The 19,773-nt window shown below is 32.1% G+C and overlaps 1 protein-coding gene across 3 annotated transcripts; it reads right to left on the bottom strand.

The window, feature by feature from the left end:
• Positions 1 to 1,803: 1,803 nt before the first annotated feature.
• On the bottom strand, positions 1,804 to 6,046 carry LOC107914422 (protein SUPPRESSOR OF GENE SILENCING 3). 3 transcript variants are annotated; one of them, XM_016843332.2, is made up of 7 exons: positions 5,828 to 6,046; positions 5,621 to 5,662; positions 4,106 to 5,133; positions 3,672 to 3,966; positions 3,261 to 3,505; positions 2,414 to 2,571; positions 1,804 to 2,207 (listed from the first exon to the last, which is right to left on the bottom strand). In XM_016843332.2, the coding sequence occupies exons 3-7, from the start codon at positions 5,117 to 5,119 to the stop codon at positions 1,982 to 1,984; spliced, it is 1,938 nt and encodes a 645-aa protein (XP_016698821.1). In that variant the 5' UTR covers positions 5,120 to 5,133; positions 5,621 to 5,662; positions 5,828 to 6,046; the 3' UTR covers positions 1,804 to 1,981. The 3 variants fall into 3 exon arrangements, with proteins under 3 accessions (XP_016698821.1, XP_040958066.1, XP_016698822.1); XM_041102132.1 differs by lacking the exon at positions 5,621 to 5,662 and having other exon boundaries at positions 4,106 to 5,620; XM_016843333.2 differs by lacking the exon at positions 5,621 to 5,662.
• Between the last annotated feature and the right edge of the window lie 13,727 nt (positions 6,047 to 19,773).

The raw sequence follows: 19,773 nt of genomic DNA, 5'->3' as shown, positions 1-19,773 counted from the left end.
ATCCTACACCAAGGCATATAACAACTTTGTATCCGAGCAAACTGTCATGGGTGATGAAAAGACTTTGACAGCCAAGCTGAAGGCTTTCATGGAACAAATGGCTACAAGAGAATAAGCATTAGAGGAGCATGTGGCAATATTATCTCTTTTGGTTCAAAAGATAACAAAAAAAGATTCAGAAAAAAATAATGAAGAAGGCGACAACGAAGGCAGGAAAAGAAATTCGGACTTGCAACACGATGGGTGCATGGTCCCATGATACTCTAAGATGGAATTTCCCACTTATGATGGTGTTGGAGATCCTTTAGGGTGGATGAAAAGATGCGAAATTTTTTTTTGGCAATCAACGAACTAACGAAGAAAACAAAGTAGGCTTAGCTTCATTCCATCTCTTAGGAGAGGCACAATTGTGGTTTGATCAAATGGAAGAAGAGGCAAATCTTGATTGGGGGCGCTTCAAAAAGTATTGCAATATGAGGTTTGTGCCACCTATGAGTAATAACCCCTTGGGGGAACTTGTCAATTTGAGACAAACTGGGATTGTAGAAGAATCTCAACACCAATTTCAATCACTATTGGCTAGGACTGCTAATCTTAAACATCAACAACAAGTAAACCTCTTAACTACCGGGTTAGTAGAGGAACTTAGAAGTGATACTAAAATGCAACAAGCAGAAAACCTTGAAGTTGTAATAAATATGGCTCGAACATTGGAATGTAAACAAAATGTCTCTTCCAAACTGTCATCTCGAGCCATCTTGAACTGACCAACTTCTCAAAACACTGGTAGCAATTCAATCATTCCAACAACTAAGAGCATTGCAAAGGGAGGGAAACAAACAACTGAACCAACAGGGAACAACAACAAAATAAGTTCTTCAGCACCATTTACTAAGAGATTGACACAAATACAAATGGTAGAAAGAAGGCAAAAGGGCTGTGTTATAATTGTGACGAGTCCTATTTCATGGGACACAAATGTAAAAAGTTATTTTGGATAGAAGCACCAAATATTGAAGGCAAGCAAGATGATGATAAGGTAGATGATTTTGGATAAGTTCTGAAGTTTATTCTGAATTTGAGCATGAGGACAAGCTCAACTCCGAGGAAGGGATTAATGATATGGACACTTTTATTGCAATAATGGTTTTAGTTTTATTTATTTATTATACCAGATTTTATTAAGAGCTTTAGTTTTACTTATTTTCTCTATTATATTAAGCTTTTATTTCCTTCATAAACTCTAAGTTAAGAATTCTATTAGGACTCTTTCCTTCGTTATTAAAAGTCTATAAAAGGCTGCCAATATGAAATAAAGAAATAAGCAACTATTCTATCACAAAGAAACATTATTTTGAGAAGGAGTTCAGTCAAAGACAAATCTACCTTCTGAGTAACCATAGGTTGAAGCAAGAATTCTTTCTTGTCTAAACCTGTGACTAGATCCTAAGCCAAGAAGTATAACAAATTGTTCCCAACAAAGTTGTTGTCAAAAGTGCTCATGCAAAAAACAATATTTTTCGAAACTACTATTAATTTGACAGTTAGCTACACCCTCAAAAATTTTCAGCCCTTGTACCAAGCAAAAAATAACATTATTTCTATTTCCTTCTTTACAAAACATATGATTAGCTTTGGTTTCAAGTTGCATGAAAGATGCAGCCCATAATCTAGAAAGAGCAATGTCATTTAACCAAAACATTGCAACATAATAGGAAAGAAATCGTAGATTCATTCCAAGTTCTTATTTGAATCATGTCTTAGCAAACAACACAAGCATAATAAGGCAACCATAGATGCAACTTTAGATTTAACTTTTTTTTTACCCATATATTCCAATCTTTTAACAAACTATTTTAAGAGTTGTAACTCAAAATGGAGAAATATTCAGTGTCATCACAGAAGTTTCCTCAGGGAACTGAGAGATTAAAGTCTTTTTTACCACGTGTACATACCATCGCATTCCCCTACAATTCCACAATCAAGTATTGCCGGGGTTGACTTTTGAGCCATCCGGAGTGTACTTCTCCATGAGGTGGCTCAATTCAGCATCAAACTCCTTTTCAAGCTCAACTTCTTCCTGCCAATGCCTCTCTCTCATGCCAACCATCTTCTCTTCGTGTGCTTTGATCAGCTTGTCCCTCTCTGCCACAAAAGCCTGCATCTCTTCATCCTGGAACTTTATGAATTTTGCAATTTCATCCGCCCTACAAATAATTTTTCAAAAGATATGAAAAGAAAAATACACAAATATCTCATAACTTCAACAGGTAAACAGAAAAGAGATATCTAGCAGCATTTCATCTTATGAGATTAAACCATCTGTTTTAATGTGAAACGGTCATATACTGTAAGATTACCAGTATCAATCCAATTACACAAGGAAATTCACAGAAGTATCAAAATTATGTACCTGCGCCTGTATTCCTCTGTATTTGAAGGATTGGGGTTAGACTGCTTGACCTTCTCACGCTGTTGCTGCTGCAGCTTCTCAAAACTCTCTTCCTTCTCATCCCTGGCTTCATGGATAAATTTGATTCGTTCCTTGAAGAATTGCTCTTGGAAATCCATCTGGAAAGGGCAAAAGAAGAAACACAGTTAACATGAAGCAGAAAAAGAATTACTATTCTATCAAGTAGAAAATTCCCAGGGAGGACAATAGCATGCTCTTCTTCGTCTACTTGAACATCAGCCAACATGCAACAGATGGTTAAGCACATGAATCTATATCAAGCCAAAGTTGCTCATACTCTGACTAAATACCTTAAATGCGAGCCTAGCAAATAGCTAGATTTACCCTGTAAGCATTGGTTGTAGTAATAAAATGCATATGCCAATTGGAACTTTCATTTTAGATACGCAGCAACTTTTATGATCACCACCACCATCTTTTACTAGTAATAATTAGGGATTGGCAGAAACATGGCATAAGTACCGAATAAAATTCGAACAGACAAAATACATAAATAGTGCACTAAATAACAACTGATTGACCAAGGCAGTGACGCTGACATGCTGTGCTACAAGGGCATGTAGTGCGCAACTTTGAAGTCCAGATACTGAGCATGTCAACCAAAAACCATGATCCAGGAAAGGAAGACAGCAAGCAATATTGATTATGGCAAACATGCATTATTAATCAATCCTATAAGATATCACAAACCAGTAGGTTACTAATATGTACTGCAGTATAAAATTACTAACTAATACACCAGGACCAAATGTCCGGCAACAGGCATGTGAAGATTTGAAGTAACTACCTCTTCTTTGTTCTGTTCATGCTGCATTTTGGTTCTTTGTCTTACAATCCTGTTCTCCTCCATTGTCTTCCGGAGCCTCTCACTCACAATACCAAAAGACTCTTCAAGAGCAACTTTTTGCCTTTGTTCTTTTGCAACCTTGTTCTTGTAAAAAATAAGCTGCTGGTTGTCCTCACTCATTTGCCTGATCTGCTTAACAACCATCTCTTGATAGGATCTCATCTCAAATTTCAGCCTAGATTTGCCTAATCAACAGATCAGTTATACAGCACGTCAGTCAACTGCCTAAGTATCTGCAGGGCTACTTATTTGTGAAGAAAAAAATACAGAAAAATCTCATGCATTTAAAGCTATCTTGCATTTTATCCCTGCATGTAATATAATCGTTGTCTTCTGTTAAATAGAGAGAACCTTGAGAATGCTGGTTGAAGCTGTCTAGGTCTTCCTTCATAGCCATATAACCATAAAGTTGGCGCTTCCCGCCTGGATAAAATAAGACCCTACGTCGTTCCCAAGCCTCCCTATGCGTTCCTTGCTCAGCAAAATGCTTATGTAGCCGTTCAGCTTCTAAATAACCCCTAGCTGTGCTCTCAAAAATCAGAACACTCATCCCACGATGCCCCTGTGGACCATACGAGTGTCGAGCCTTCACAGCAGCATATGAGCTGAAATAATCAAGAAGCTCTTGGTTTCCCATACCAATCCACTGAAGTATAATACAATAAATAAAAAGTTAAAAGTTAGAGCAGGAGACAGGAAACGAGTATTTCCACTGAAAATAGAAACAATTAGCTTCATTATTTTAGTATATCAGAAAATAAAAATTGCAAAAGATATTGCAGTACCTTATCGTTCTCATCTTGTTCCAGCCTTGTGTTCATTATCATAACCATAGGTGGCCAGACTATTTCATGATCTTTTTCTTCATCTTTTAAACCCTTCCATTTGCCAAAAGCTTCACCAGAAGGAATAACTGAAGTACCCCTTCTACACAATTCCTCATCCAAGAGTTCAGCAAGTTCACGATGGAGTTTCACCCTTTTTGCTCCTTTTGTTTTGGCATGTGTCATCAGAGGCTGAAGGCCTCTATACCAGTCAATGGCACCAGGACCACCCTGGCATGCTGGGCAGTGCCACTGCCTTGCTGGGTCGTTGATTTCCTCAATTCTCAATGCATCTAAACTCGAGAAAAATTTCTTAAACCATCTATTATTCTTTCTTGTCTCGTGGCTCTTTTGACTTGAATCTGAATCAAAGTCATCGGTTAGAAGTTCATCATCAGAATCATCAATAGCATTATCATCTGAGTCATCCTCAACATCATCAATATCATTGACGTCTTCAACCTCAGCGTTGACATTGTTTTTTCCATGATCATCTTGTAACCCCCCGGATGGGTTGGAACCAGTTCTAGATTGCCAATTCCATCCATACTGAAGGGGTGGGCGAATGACAGGATGTGGTGGCACATTGTTGTTCTCAATAGCCTTGTTGAATGCTTGGGGTCTTGCATTTCCTCTGCCAGTTGCCATCCTAGAATCAGTATTATGAGCATCCCAAGCATTGCCAGAGGCTCTTCCTGATACAGCATTAGTCCGCATCGCTCCCCGCGGTTTACCATTGGAATTTTGAGGACCCCAAGGTCTTGCAGCACTGCTTCCAGTTCTATTCTTAGGCTTCCTTTGAATAACCTCCCACTCACCATCGTCTAGAGGCAAACCCAGGTTCATGTCCGCTACACCCTGGCTTAGCTGCTCAACCTTGGAGCTAGAGGATCCAGATATGTCTTTCCCCTTGGACGATGGGTTGTTAATACCACCAGAAACAAAAGGATTCCCATTCCCTTTTCTTGAACTCATCCTCTAACACAATCCTATAGTAAGATGTCATAAAATCGACATTTAGTAGTACATAGTCTTAAAAATAAACAAGATCGACAACAACTAACTATGAAAATGCCTGTAGATGGTGTTGTCAGCAAGTGTCTCAAGCTATAAATTGGTCGTACGATCACTATACCCTAATCGTCAAAGCTGTTGCCCAAAACTCAATTACGAAGGATATTTCAGTCAACCTTTACTTGCAAAGATCAAAACATTTACACAATGCACTGGGTTGGCCTCAAAATAGAGCTAGCAATCGGTGTATCCGTGTTATATCTCAACTCAAACATGATTGAAATAACTAAAAGCCTAAAACTTGAACATGCCACGAAATTTTAAACATGTCAAATTTAGACAGAAACAAGACAAACTACACGCGACAATACATCATTGACACCGCCAGTATGTTTGAAGTTAGAACTCTTAGGTATGGGTATGGCAGGGCATGACAAGATTAACACGAACAACATGGCTAACCTGTAAAAAAAATGAGAGCAACAGCAAAAATGATAGCACGAACTGCAGCGGCAACGATAACATCAACAATGCCATAATGAGACAGAGAAACCGTTAAATAAAAAACCAAGCAATATAATTAAGAAACTCAGAAAATAATTTACCCCACATCTAAGAAAAAAAAACTAGGGTTACCTCACAAAAACAGTGAAAAGCCAATAAATTTACCTCTAATAATAGGGTAGACGCAGGGGGCGCAGTGTAAGCATAGAGCGTGTGGAGGTGCGGGGCCGGTAAGGCGAGACAGGGTTGTGGAGTAGAGCAGAGTAGCGACAGTATGAGAGTGGAGAGTGAGTGTCGGCTTGGAAAATGAAATGAACAGGAAAGTTTTTGGGTTAGCTAATATCTGGAAAGCATTTTAAGCGTTATTTCATTTGTATCACCAATAACATTGACGGGTGTTGAATTGATAATAAATATGAATTTGGATAAACTACGGAATTAGTCACTAAATTATGGCTAAATTTTTGTTTTGGTTACTTAATTACAAAGGTTATAATTTGTTCACTGAATTATTTCAAAATTTTTATTTAAGTTATTGAACTACTCAAAAGTTTTTATTTAAGTTATTAAGTTAAGTTTTTTTTTAAATGTTTTGCCAAGGAGCTCTAAATTACAATTCGGCAATCTGTAGGTAAATTAGTTCCTATCAATGAGTAGAAGAATATTATTTAAATCCAAGTTGATTTAATGATTAGTGTCGGAAGTTGGAGAAAAAGATTATTTGTTTGTGGATTCGTGACATCCAAAACTGTTTAATGAAAATATTGAATAATAGAAGAGAAGAGAGCTTTCAATTGGTATAAGTAGTACAAACAAAAGAGCTATATAATATCAATTTTAACAATCTAGTCATTTTTATTTTGAAATTTTTGTTAAATTTCACACAAATTTTCGCAGCTTATAATTTAAAATTTTGAGTGGTTAACCCATTAAAGTGTTAGGAAAACATCATGAAATGTCAAATTAACTTAACCAATATTGTTTTATATAACTTCTTTTTTTAAAAAAAAAATTAGGAGTTATATCAAATTTCTTAGTTTAGGATAATTACAAGATTAAAAAACACGAATTTATGTTAATTATGGAAACTTACACTTTTCACGGTATAAACTAGGGGTGTTCATTCGGTTAACCGACTCAAAATAATATTAACCGAATTAACTGACTTTTCAAAATTTTTAACCGTTAACCGAACCGAAATTTTTTCAAAAAAAATTAATCGAACCGAAATTTTTTCGGTTAATTTGGTCGGTTAACCGAATTAACCGAAAATTATATATTTTTTATTTTTGGTTAAAAATTAATCGAATTAACCGAATTAACCGGATTACCCGAATTACCCGAATTAATCGAATTGAATCCCTACATAATTAAATTGTTTTTAGACTTTTAGACTTTAGTTTTAGTTTTAGTTTTAGAATTTTATTTTTATTTGTTAAATTATTTGTATTTTTTATGATTGTGTTGGGTTGGGTAATTGGGTTGAGTTAAATACTTGGGTTTGGATTGGATTTAGGTGAATAGTGGACCTATTTATATATTATAATTTTATTTATTAAATTTTCGGTTAAACCGAAAAAATTCGGTTAACCGACCGGTTTTGAACCGAATTAACCGTTAACCGAAAAATCAAAAAATAATTAACCGACCCCCGATCGAAAAAATTCGGTTAACCGACCGATTAACCTAATTCGATCGGTTAAACGAATTTTTTCAGAATCGGTCGGTTAACCGAATTTTTTTGGTTTTACTCGAATTTTACACACCCCTAGTATAAACTCCAAACTAATTTAAGTCAAAACGGGTTTTGAAACTCAAACCCCAAACTAATTTTCGAAAGGCTAAACCAAAAAAAATAATACTTAAAGCAAAAATGATTTCCTTCAATTCAAATTAATGGCTAGCCACTGTATGATTCGATAAATGAAAGAGAAGAGATTTAGGGTGCGTTTGGTTCGCTGTATTGGATTAGAGGTGTATTGGATTAGAGGTGTAATAGTAAATCAACTGTTTGGTTGAATGTAATGGAATAGAGGCGTAATAGTAATCTTGTGTTTGGTTGAATGGAATAGAGGTGTAATAGCATAATGGAAAAAAACTAAAATGACTAGAATACCCTTAGCATAAATTTGTTTTGGTAAATGATTATTGTTATTGTTATTTAAATTTTAATAAGATTATTATTATCAATAATAAATAATTTAATCATATTTAAACATAATTTTTATTAAATATATTTTAATTAAAATATATAATTTAATAAATTTCTTTTTATAATTAATATTCTTATATGAATTTACTCAAATCATAATATATGATACTATAAATGAAAATTTGAAATAATTAATATTAAATATATTTTATTTAAAATATATGATTTAATAAGATTTAAAATAATTATAACTAATTAATTATATTTTATGAATTTGTATAATTTAAAATAATAATTATTACATATAATTTAATAATTAATATTAAATTTCATAAAATTCTTGATAATAAATTTTCTTATATGAATTTATACAATTTAAAATAATTAATATTAAATATAATTTAATAGTGATATATATTCATAAAATTCTTAATAATAAAATGTTCTTATATGAATTTACTAAAATCAATATATAACTTGATAATTATATTCTACATAAACATAATTAACTTATATTAAGAAAAGGTTAGATGAAAATGAAATTGTACATCATAATCCATATGTTATATAGTTTTACAACATCAAAAAGTTTGAACATTGATATTTAATGGTGAGAAAGAAATCTTCTGACCCATTCCAATCGGGCAACAGAAGGTAAACTAAAGAAAACGATCATTTGAGTTGGATGATCAGGAATTTTACTCAAAGCATCATACCGCTAATCGTCGGTTAAACATTCAATTGACCATAAGGCTGAATATAAATTTGAAGCTTTCTCTTCCATCTTTTCTTCTGACTTCTGCTGAACTACCACCTCGGAGGTAATACTCCTACTAATTTGATCGCCAACGGACTGGATTTTTTCCCCCAACAAAGTGGCAGCCTCTTCAAATGAAGAATACATATTATCACGAGCATCAGATTTCTTCTTTCTCTTGTTTGAAGATGAGGAACCCCCTTGGTCTCTATCTCCTCGCAGATTTGTACTAGAAACATCCATGTCGTCTAAAGAGACGTCAGCTTCGCAGTCATAGAATGTGTTTCTCTCTTCATTCATATCTGTAGTACATTCATCCTCAGCATGTATTTCTTCAAGAACATCAGCAGCTGTTTGAGCGTCTTTCCCAGTCGCCCGATCTCTTGCGTATATCGCAGTAAGCTGGTTGTAGTAAGGGAAAGTACGATGTCTGAACTGAGAGGCTTCTTTGTGACTCTAAAAAAAATGAGGAAATCATATTAGTTATAAGTTTTGTAAAAAAACAAATAAATACTTGAAATACATTTTACCTTTACATAGGATTCCCAAACTGCATCTTCAGCAACAACGAGCTGCCTATGCTCGTCCCAACCAAAACCACTGTTGTTTTGGCCATTAAGCATGTCGTAGACGACTGACCATTCCCTTTTTAGGCACCTAATCCGAGATTCAATATTTGGTTTCGCCTTCAACATTGCTCTTGGTAAAGCCTTCTCTAGCATTTTCTCTAGCTCGTTCAAATAACCGGCTTTGAACCCGGTATCAGCATTAAATGTTCCTACATTGTGCAAATCCACCATGCAAGAAACCAAGGCTGCATCCTCTTCTGGAACCCATTTTCTTTTGCTTCCTCGAGAAACTTGAGAAGAAGCACCCGTTGGTGGAACACCTGACATATTGTTCTTAAGAAAAAAAAAGAAATTAACATTATTTACTATTTTGAATATCATGAATCAAAAGGTGAACAGTTTATAATATTATATCGGTAGTTCAATACAAGAATTTAAATTTATAACACATGCTGAATGAAAAGATAATTAAATTATGATTCAACAAAGTTTAGCACAATACAAAATTTTAATCAAAGACCACCAAAGTTTCATAAACTAGATACATAAAATAACATCAACAAATCAATTCAAACTCAATTTGTCCCTAAACCTAACTAATTTCTAGATGCTTGCCATTCATCGAACATTTGGGTGGCTAGTTCCATCCTCCAAGTAGCCCAAGCATCCGATGGATGAATATTTGTGATATTCGGTTCATCGTCATCCACCACATTAGTAGGTAATCCTTCTCCCACCTCCGCTTCAATGGGATCAATACTCATATGGGTTCGAATAAAATTATGGAGCAAACAACATGCTATAATAATTCTATTGTGCACCCGTACAGGATAAAACGATGGACTCCTAAGTATTCCCCATCTAAGTTTTAATAAGCCAAAGCATCTTTCAATGACATTACGTGCTGAGGCATGTTTCATATTAAAAAACTCTTGCGGAGAACTTGGCTGATAACCCTGACGCCACTCGTTCAGATGATATCGCTGTCCTCTAAATGGTGCAAGAAATCCCTCAGAATTTGTGTATCCAGCATCAACTAGATAATAACAACCTATAAAATAAATTTTTAAAAAATGATTAATTCAGCACACAAAGTTTGATCTTAATAACTCAATTCAAATTCCTCTAACTATACACTGTACCATGAGGAACTTTTAGTCCATGTCTTCTACTAATGGCATCTCGAAGCACCCGTCCATCGGTAACAGAACCTTCCCAACCAGGAAGAACATAAACAAATTGCATCTCAGGTGTACAAACACCTAGCATATTTGTTGCTATGTCACCTTTTCGGGTTCGATATCTAGGTTTATCAACTATTGGCACCCTAATCTTGATGTGGGTTCCATCAAGAGCACCTAAGCAATTCTATATCACATGATATAAAACCTTGAGTTAGAATACCAATTTAAATCTAAGTCAACTAAATGTTGTACAAGCTATATATAAAACTCAGTCTAATACCTTAAACCATTTCCACCTTGTGTCAAAAGAATCGGCTGTAATTGGCTCCGGCTTTTTAAATAAGACATCTTGTAAGCGTATGACAGCATTTAAAACACTATGAAATGCTCTGCTAACAGTTTCCCCGGACCTTCTAAAGTGATGCTTGATAACTCGATTTTTCAGGTGATGGGAGATGATATGTAAAAACATTGCTACTTGCTCATCAACCAGCATGTTTCTTGACGACTTCAATCCCCCTATCGATTCTAACATCTCACATAATTTTAAAAAGGCAGTTCTATTCATCCTAACTTGTGAAACACAGGTCTCGTCACTAGCATATACAAGCCTTTTCACATAATCCCGTTTTGCATAAAAATCTAAGGTATAGGACCTAATCCTTGGTCTATAAGTATGTAGGCTAAGGCTGGCACCCATTCTAAATAAGAACCAAATCGCAATTCTACAGCGTTCCAACCATAATGTCAATGCAATACCAATTCTTTTACGCCTCACACTTTGTGCAATTAAAGGCAGACGAGCCATTACTGCAACATATTAAAATTGGAACACACTATCAAAGAATTGAAGTTGCAATTACACATTATAAAAAAAATAAACAATATTAATTTAGAACACACTATCAAAGAATTGAAGATGCAAATTAAATTTTATAAAAATAATTGAGAGACAAACAAATTAAAAATGAGAGCAACTAGGTTATTAATTTTGGAGGAGTTGATAGGATTATATGGGGGATAACTTGACAAGTTGCTTCTCAAACAAAAATGCTTATAAGAAATTACAGGAAGGAACATTGAATCTAAAAGAATCAAGATGGCACGTGTTTATTTTTAATTACTCAAATTATTAGTAAAAATTTGCATAAATGATTGATAGCTATTAACAAATTTAATATTTTAAAGATAAATAATTATAAATTAATAATATATTGTGTTTAACATATAGAAAATGATAATATTTTGTAATCAAATAATAATAAAGAGGTAAACACTCCATAAGTAATAAATAATTTATAACACACAGGTAAAAAATATTATGGAAAAAAAATTTAAATAATAAATATAATATTAAATATGTTTTTCTATTAATATTAAATTTTAATTGTTATGCCATGTTTTATTTATATTTTCAATTTAAATGTATAGTTTTATATTAATATTATATAATCAAAATGATTTTAATAATATTTCAATTAAAAATATTATATAATCAAAATGATTTTAATTATATTTTAATATACCTTAAATAACAACTATGAAATTTTTATTTCAGCTTAAAGTTAGCACAATTTATTTTAATAATGTTTAAATTTGAACGAGATCTTTGAAAGTATCAAAATCGTTATATTTTTATCATAATTGATATTAATACAAGAATTGGTACACAAGTTTGATGTCCTTTTTAAATTATAACGAAGAATTGGTACACCATTATCTTTAAGTATCAAAATATTTATCAAATACAAATAATAGATTAAAAAAAGAAAAAACACAAGTACCAAATTATATATTGCTCCTTTTTATAACAACATTCTGTCCATGAATTTCCTCTTTAATACAAGAATTGGTACTAAAGTTTGATGTCCTTTTTAAATTATATAGTACTCATTAATGGTTTTGGGGACAAAGGAATACAAAATATGATATCCAAGTACAAATCAGATGTGTGCTCACATGCAATTTGCAATCATAAGCATAACCTGGTTTTTTTAATGAATGAAAACAAATTATAAAACATCTTTTAAGGTAGACATATAACCATAAATATTCGACAGTTGCATGTTAATCTTCAAAAGATCCTAGAATTCCAACGATTTGCTTGAAAGTTGGACAATGGAAGGTGGAGGAGAGAGAGCAAGTGAAAGCAGCAACCACGTGATAACTTTTTCATGATTGTTTGGAAAGAAAGGAAGTACATCCACAACTAAAAAATGGGTTAATGTTTGATATATTGACAGATTATAAGTTTTGACAGATAATTTAAAACTTTTCAAAGTAAGATGACAGATTTGGTAATGAAGAAAGCTTTGGGTAATTTATGTTCCTTGGGTGGCATCAACTGGAGGTACAGGTCATGGCTTCATTTTCACTTCAATATATATATATAGCCGAATAAGAAAGGGTTTTCTTGGTTTCTCATATATGGCCAGAAGCAGATACAGTGGAAGGAGACCTTATCAGCTAAATATTTCAGAAAGAGTGAAACGTAAAAGCAACATATAGGAAAATACTCTCTTAGTTTCATAATTCCACACCAACTTGGAGATCAAATTAGCAGTAAATGTACTTGGGTGTTAACTCATTTCAAACATTTCAAAGCATTCAAAGTTAACAGTACCAAATTAACAGCACCATTTCAAACATTTATCAGTGAGCAAACATTTCAAAGCATTCAAAGTTGAAGTAGTAATAGCACCATTTCAAACATTTCAAAGTATTCAAAGTTAACAGTACCAAATTAACAGCACCATTTCAAACATTTATCAGTGAGCAAACATTTCAAAGCATTCAAAGTTGAAGTAGTAACAGCACCATTTCAAACATTTCAAAGCATTCAAAGTTAACAGTACCAAATTAATAACACCATTTCAAACATTTCAAAGCATTCAAAAATAACAGTACCAAATTAACAGCACCAAGACTATGCATGTCATTCTAAAGCTCATTATATGCATGTTAAATTGCAGTAGCCATGACAGAATATCAGAGTGTTTCTATTCAACAAAAATCTCAAAAAGCATACAAATCCAAACAGGACATGAGCATTCATAGTCCTTTGTTTTCATTTCTGATTGATCAAGCAGATGGAGCCACTGCAAATAAATTATATAGCCACTGCAAACAATTGTATAGCCACATGCAATGGGGGGAAACTAACCTGTAATGAGGAAATCGGAGAGGAGACCGATGAAGAACTGCTGGAGCAAAGAACCTGTAATTCAAGACAAACAAACAAACAATGAAAAAAAACCATAACCGATTTATGTTCGGTCTGAATAAATAACAGATTTATGTTTATTTCTGATTTAACAATCAATATTCATGTCTCTATCTTTTTTTAAAACTCATTTCTGATTTTATTTAAAACAATGGATTAAAATCATGTTTTTATTTGAAGTTAGTTGTTGTATAATTCCATGTCATTCGGTTGAATTTAGATTTAATTTTCAGTAACAGCAGTGTGTAAATGATAGAGAAACAAAGCATGCTAAATAAAATGGCTACACAAGAGAACATGCTGTTCATTGATAATAAATTAAGCTACACAAGCAAAAATGGCTAGAGGAACAAAACATGGTACAGAAACAGAAAATAGAGAAACAAAAAACCACTACAGAAACAGAAATTTATGTGTTCATATTCCTTTCTAAGCTGCAATATTTGTTACCAAGTAAAAGAATTGAATTTCAAGAAAGAAAACCAAACAAATAAATAAAATTTGTGATTTAAGCAACGTCTAAATTTGATTATGCATCAGTTAACCCCAGTACTTTCATCAAACAATAAATCTCTAAACCTATGGAAAGAAACATAAAGTAGACAGTCAGCAGCAAAATAAAATGATATTAACAAGACTGTCAAGAAAATTCATCCAAGACAGTAAGCAAAATAAAGAAACATAAAGCAGACAGAATATGAAAACTGTTGGAGCAAAGAACCTGTAATTCAGGACAAACAAACAAAAAAAGAAGGTTAAAACCATAACCGGCAAGAAACGAAACGCCGATTTACCAAGAACTGAAACAATCGCATGCAGAGAGGAAAGAAATAGGTTACTCAGAGGCGGAGATTACTGATTTAAGCCGTCCGGAGATCTGACACCGTCGAGTCGGAGAAGGATGCAAAGCTGAAATCGGGAGTGGGTAGAGGTTTGGTTCGCTGGCACGTTCTGTTTATGTTGGGAGGGAGAGGGTCGGCTGGAGTTGATTTCGGCAAGGGGAGGGTAAATAAGACACCGATTAGCTAATCTTTGCTTTTGCAAGGGATTAGAAATCAGTGGTGAAACAGCCAAAATGCGGAATCCGTCCGCAACGGATTAGGCCGGTATTAGAGAAAACAGTGAACCAAACGCTGTATTCTGTGGGGCCACCGATTCGGGGTGTAATGGCTAATCCATTACACCCAACCAAACAAAGCCTTAGTTTTTCTATCGCTTGTCATTTGTAAGAATTAAGATGTCGATCATTTTTTTTATTTTAGTTTTTAATTTCCACGTCATAGTTTAATTATTCCAAAATGAAGTCATTTTGGTCACATCATTGAAATTTTTCCACATTGAATCACGGCGTGGATATCGTTAACCTTGAATAATCTAATCAACATTTTCTATTAAAAAACAAGCATTGAGTTTTAAAATACTCCAATAACAAGAATTAGGTGTAAAATAACAAAAATGTAAAGATTAGGTGCCATTTTTGTCATTATTCCAATTTAGAATACATTAGCAGCCTTTTGTCCATTGATTTATTTTGGATATATTGCCATTGCTTACATTTTTTGACTAACTTTTTGTCGATAGATAATATATTTGGAAACCTTTTGTGTATGAAATAGCTAATGTACAGGCTTATAATTAAAATGTTATATTGTTATAGGTATTTCTAAGCTTTTGTATTTGCTAATGTTTAATGATATGATAATATTTAAATATTATATGCAGTGGCAGATTCAAGATATTAATCTTGGGGGTAAGCTAAAATTAGAAGTGTTATGTAATAGTTGATTTAAACATATAAACAATCTATTCAAAAAAAGTAGTATTCCAACATGACACTCGATTTAAACATATAAAAAATATATTCAAAAGAAACATTATTCCAACAATTAAGATGAAATAGCTATTATTTGACTTAGTTAACCATTTTTTATTATGTTTTCACAAGAATGTTCACTGCTTCACAAACTATCATTTGACATAATTTTAAACAAAGTGACCAAGGTTTTCTTCCTCCCTTTCACTTTGGCTGAAATTTACTATAACATTATCTAACTATTTTTGTTTCATTTTTACACTTCTAACAAATTAGAAACCGTCTCCTAATAATTTTTTATCTAAAAAATTACACATTTCACTTAATTTTATAAGCTTCTAAGTTCCATCAATATCCTTTAATGGCAACTTTTAATATACTTGATAAAATAAAAAAACTATTGGTACATATATGTAAAACAAGTTTCAAATATTCAAAATCTATGAAGAGTTTGAAGAAAAACATACCTTATACTTCAAATTTGAAGGAAAAATGATAAAGAATTTGTTTTTCTTCTTTTCTTGCTAAGCACCAACATGAAGAAGAATGATGATGAAAGTCTCTTCATCTATTCTTTTCTTTTTATATATATTATTATATTACTTATAAAATATTATTATGTTAAGTAAATTATTAAATAAATGTTAATTTATTATTATTTAATAAAAATATCATTTAAAAGTCATCAACAGTAATTTAGCTTCTTCAAAGAGATTTTCTCTTTGTTTTTATCAAGAATAATTTTTTTAATATTATTTTTAATCCTATAAAATATTGGAGGGGCCTACATATATTTTTAGGAGGGCAATAATATATATAAAGGGGAAAATTGCAAAAATCTTAAACTTTGGAGGCCGACTTATATTTTTTAGAGGGCCATAGTGTAAATTTACAAAGGACTAAATTAAAAAAAATAAACTTTGGGTGGGCCATATCCCTGGGCCTCAACGTGGCTCCGCCACTAATTATATGTTGTTGACATTGGTATATCTTCAAGCGAATGTTTTTACTACCATTAATTACCTTGCAAAACATGGGTAATTTTTTCTTCCTTATATAAGATAACTAGTTGCCAAATTTACCAAATCTTATTAAAAAAAATTTCCAAGGTGAATCAAAGAATCAGAAACTGAGCAAATGACTTTTAACACACCCTTGGATCATAAACTTAGCAAATAAACAATTTTCAAGTTACCATTTCATATTAGTTGAACTTGAGCAAATAAGAAATAAAATTATTAGTATTTATTAAAAGACATTGTAGTTTTGATTTATATTTGTATATTTGAAAATTTTAGTTTCACTTTTCTTTTCATATTAAAAGCAACCAATTCTTTCTCAACAGACAATTGATAAACCATATAAATAAGTTATCATAATTGGGTTCAATGGTTCTTTAATTGAATTCATATGATAAAATCTATGTGTAATAAAAATGAATTTCTTAAGTTATTATAATTTAACGAAAATTTTGAGGCTAAAAACTGTTTGTTAAGCTCAAAATACATCAAGAGAAGGTGAATTGGTATTTAAAAAATTTAAAGCTAAAATGACAATCAAAAGAGACTCAAGAATTTATAGTGCTCCACTACCTTAGTTTACCTTAACTAATGATTTCTCAAATTCACTAATTTGAACATTTCAAAAATAAGGTTTAACCTTTACAATCTCCATCTTTTCAAAAGGTAAGAAAGGGTCGCTTTCCCTTAAGGTTTTTTCACGCAAAAATTTAAGTGAATCCTTAAAAAAATGAGAAATAAAGTTGAGAATGGACTATCACCTCTAGAAGGTAGATATACAATAATTAAACACTCTCACAATACAAGGCAACACTTGAAAGAATGAATCACAACTAACCCCACAAGTATGTACAAGTGAAAATAAGAACAATGATAATAATTCACTAGAATTTAGCTCTTGATCTTTTTAAACTTTTTCTTGTCCTCATATAACTGCCCTTGAATGATATTTATACCATTTCATTGATCTATGGATGTTTGGAGTCATTGAAGAGAGTTTCTTGCGGTTGAGAACATTTATTTTTCACATTTACAACATGTAGCAATTTGTCTCAAGGCAGGAAGGAAAAAATATAATTGTTGGAGCCTGTAGTCTCGAGACACAAAAGGCTAGTCTCAAGATAAATACTTGATTATCTTGAGACAAGGCTCCCTGAAGTAAACCTTAGTTTCGATTTTTTTTGTTTCGAGATAACTAATATTTTGTCTCGAGATAAGATTATCTTATAACTTACCTTAGCTTGAATGTTGGTTGGTCTTGGCGCAAATGAGCTTTTTTCTCGAGACAGGACACCTCTAAAGTAATTTTATCTTTGATGTTGGTCTGTCTCAAGACAAACAAGCTTGTGTCTCGAGACAAGACTCAAATTGTCTTAAGACAATGTTAAGAATTCTAAAAAAACATGGCTTAGAATCATTTTAAAGGACTTGGGGGTACTCAAAAACTTTTGTAGAAAGTTTAAATCATTTAGAAACTTTATTTTTGAAAATATATTTGAATAAGATTGAAATAATTTAAGAAATTTTGATTAAGGGAATTTAGAATTAAGTTTGTTATATAGAAACATTTTAAAATCAAAGCTAACAATGTTAAAGCAAGTGAACTTGTAAAAACAAAAATTTTATAACGAGGATGATATAGTAAAATTTTATTTTAAGTAATCTTACATTTGTCAACCAAACACATGACTCTTACATTCCAGTCAAACAAACCAAACAAGGTAATGTTACATTTCAACTGTAATCTTACATTCTCGTAATCCTATTACGAAACGTAATCCTACATTCCTTGACACCTATAGGTTTACAGTAAATGATGAAAATTCAAATAAAACTAAACTCAACACCTATAGATGGTAAGCTCCATTGAATGCATTTATTAAGGTTAGGTTTATGATAAGCAGTAAAAATTCAAAATAAACAGATCTCAATACTTATGAATATTGAGTTCTATAGGAAGCATTTTGTAACGACCCGATTTTCAATAGTGTTGGAAAATATGGTTTCGGAACCTCATCTCCATAAATCAAGCCCGTAAGGATGAACCATAAATATTAATAAAGTTATTTTGAAAATATTGAAGATTGATTAAGTAATTTAATTGAGAAAATAGTCAATTAAAGCTCAGGGATTAAATTGTTAAAGTCTAATTACTATTGAGTTTTAATTAAGAAAATGCTCGAGAACCTAAACAACAATTATTCAATGGCTTAAATGGTAAATAAATCAATGTTATTCATATAGATAGTGGAATGTGATGATCATGATATCCATTACGTATAAATTATAATTAAATTAAACTAAAATATGTATTGATAATTAACTAATTACACTTAATTAAACTAATTAAATAACTAATTACTATATATATAGTTAGTGGAGGAAAGATGAATGTTCATCTTTTTCCTTGTCGTCCATCATTGATGAAAAAGAAAGAGAAGCTTCAAATTTTCTTTATACATTCGACCATTAATTGAATAAGGTAAACAAGATTTTTTCTTGTAATTTTTACAGATTTATGATTATGAGAGCTTGATTAAGCTAGCTTAGGAATCAATTTGTTCAATTGTTAAGTTTTTAACAAGTTGCCATTATAGAGAAATTGATGAATTAGGCTTGAATTTTGTAGTTAATAAGCTTAGATCATGATAAGGACTAAATTGGAAATCTAATTAGCTTGCTAGATAACTTTGTAACATTAGGGACTAAATTAAATAAATTGAAAACTGTTATGAAATTATTCTATAGAAAGTATAGGGTCCTTAATGAAAAAATGTGAAATCGAATTTTGATCTGATGTTAGATATTGAAAAATATGAGTATCCCGGATATAGAGACTAAATTGAATAAAATGCAAAATATGAATGGTTACGTATTTGGATAGAGTTGGATGTAATCTGATATTGTTTTCATAGTTGAATCATTGAACGTAGCTAAAGACGAAGTCGAGTTGTCGCGAGAAAAAGGAAAGGCGAGAGTCTTAGATGAGTAGCGGAACTTTTGATTTGTACTTTTATGCTTTGAGTTCAATACATAAAAACATATATATATGCATACATACAAATATGTTTGATACGATACTACCTTTTGAGGTAAGTATATTACTATGGAATGATTCGGTTAACACTTAATGATATTGAATGTTGAGAAATTGGACTGAATTGAATATAATAGAAATAAGTATGTTATAAATTGATAAGTGATTCACAATATGAATTTATGATTGAATGATATAAAAATGTGATATTGATTATGTGATGATATGTAAATGGACATTGGATATCCTATTAACTGTTCGAGCAGAGTTGGATAGTTGGCATACCATAAGATTAGATTGTGTACGAGTTTATACTTTGGTTTGTTAGATGATGCACTATATGTGCCTGTATATTTG

Source organism: Gossypium hirsutum, chromosome D10 (assembly GCF_007990345.1).
Source record: "Gossypium hirsutum isolate 1008001.06 chromosome D10, Gossypium_hirsutum_v2.1, whole genome shotgun sequence".
Taxonomy (NCBI): Eukaryota; Viridiplantae; Streptophyta; class Magnoliopsida; order Malvales; family Malvaceae; genus Gossypium; species Gossypium hirsutum.
The sequence above is the reverse complement of the archived record's forward strand: the minus strand, read 5'-3'. Positions and strand labels throughout refer to the sequence as shown.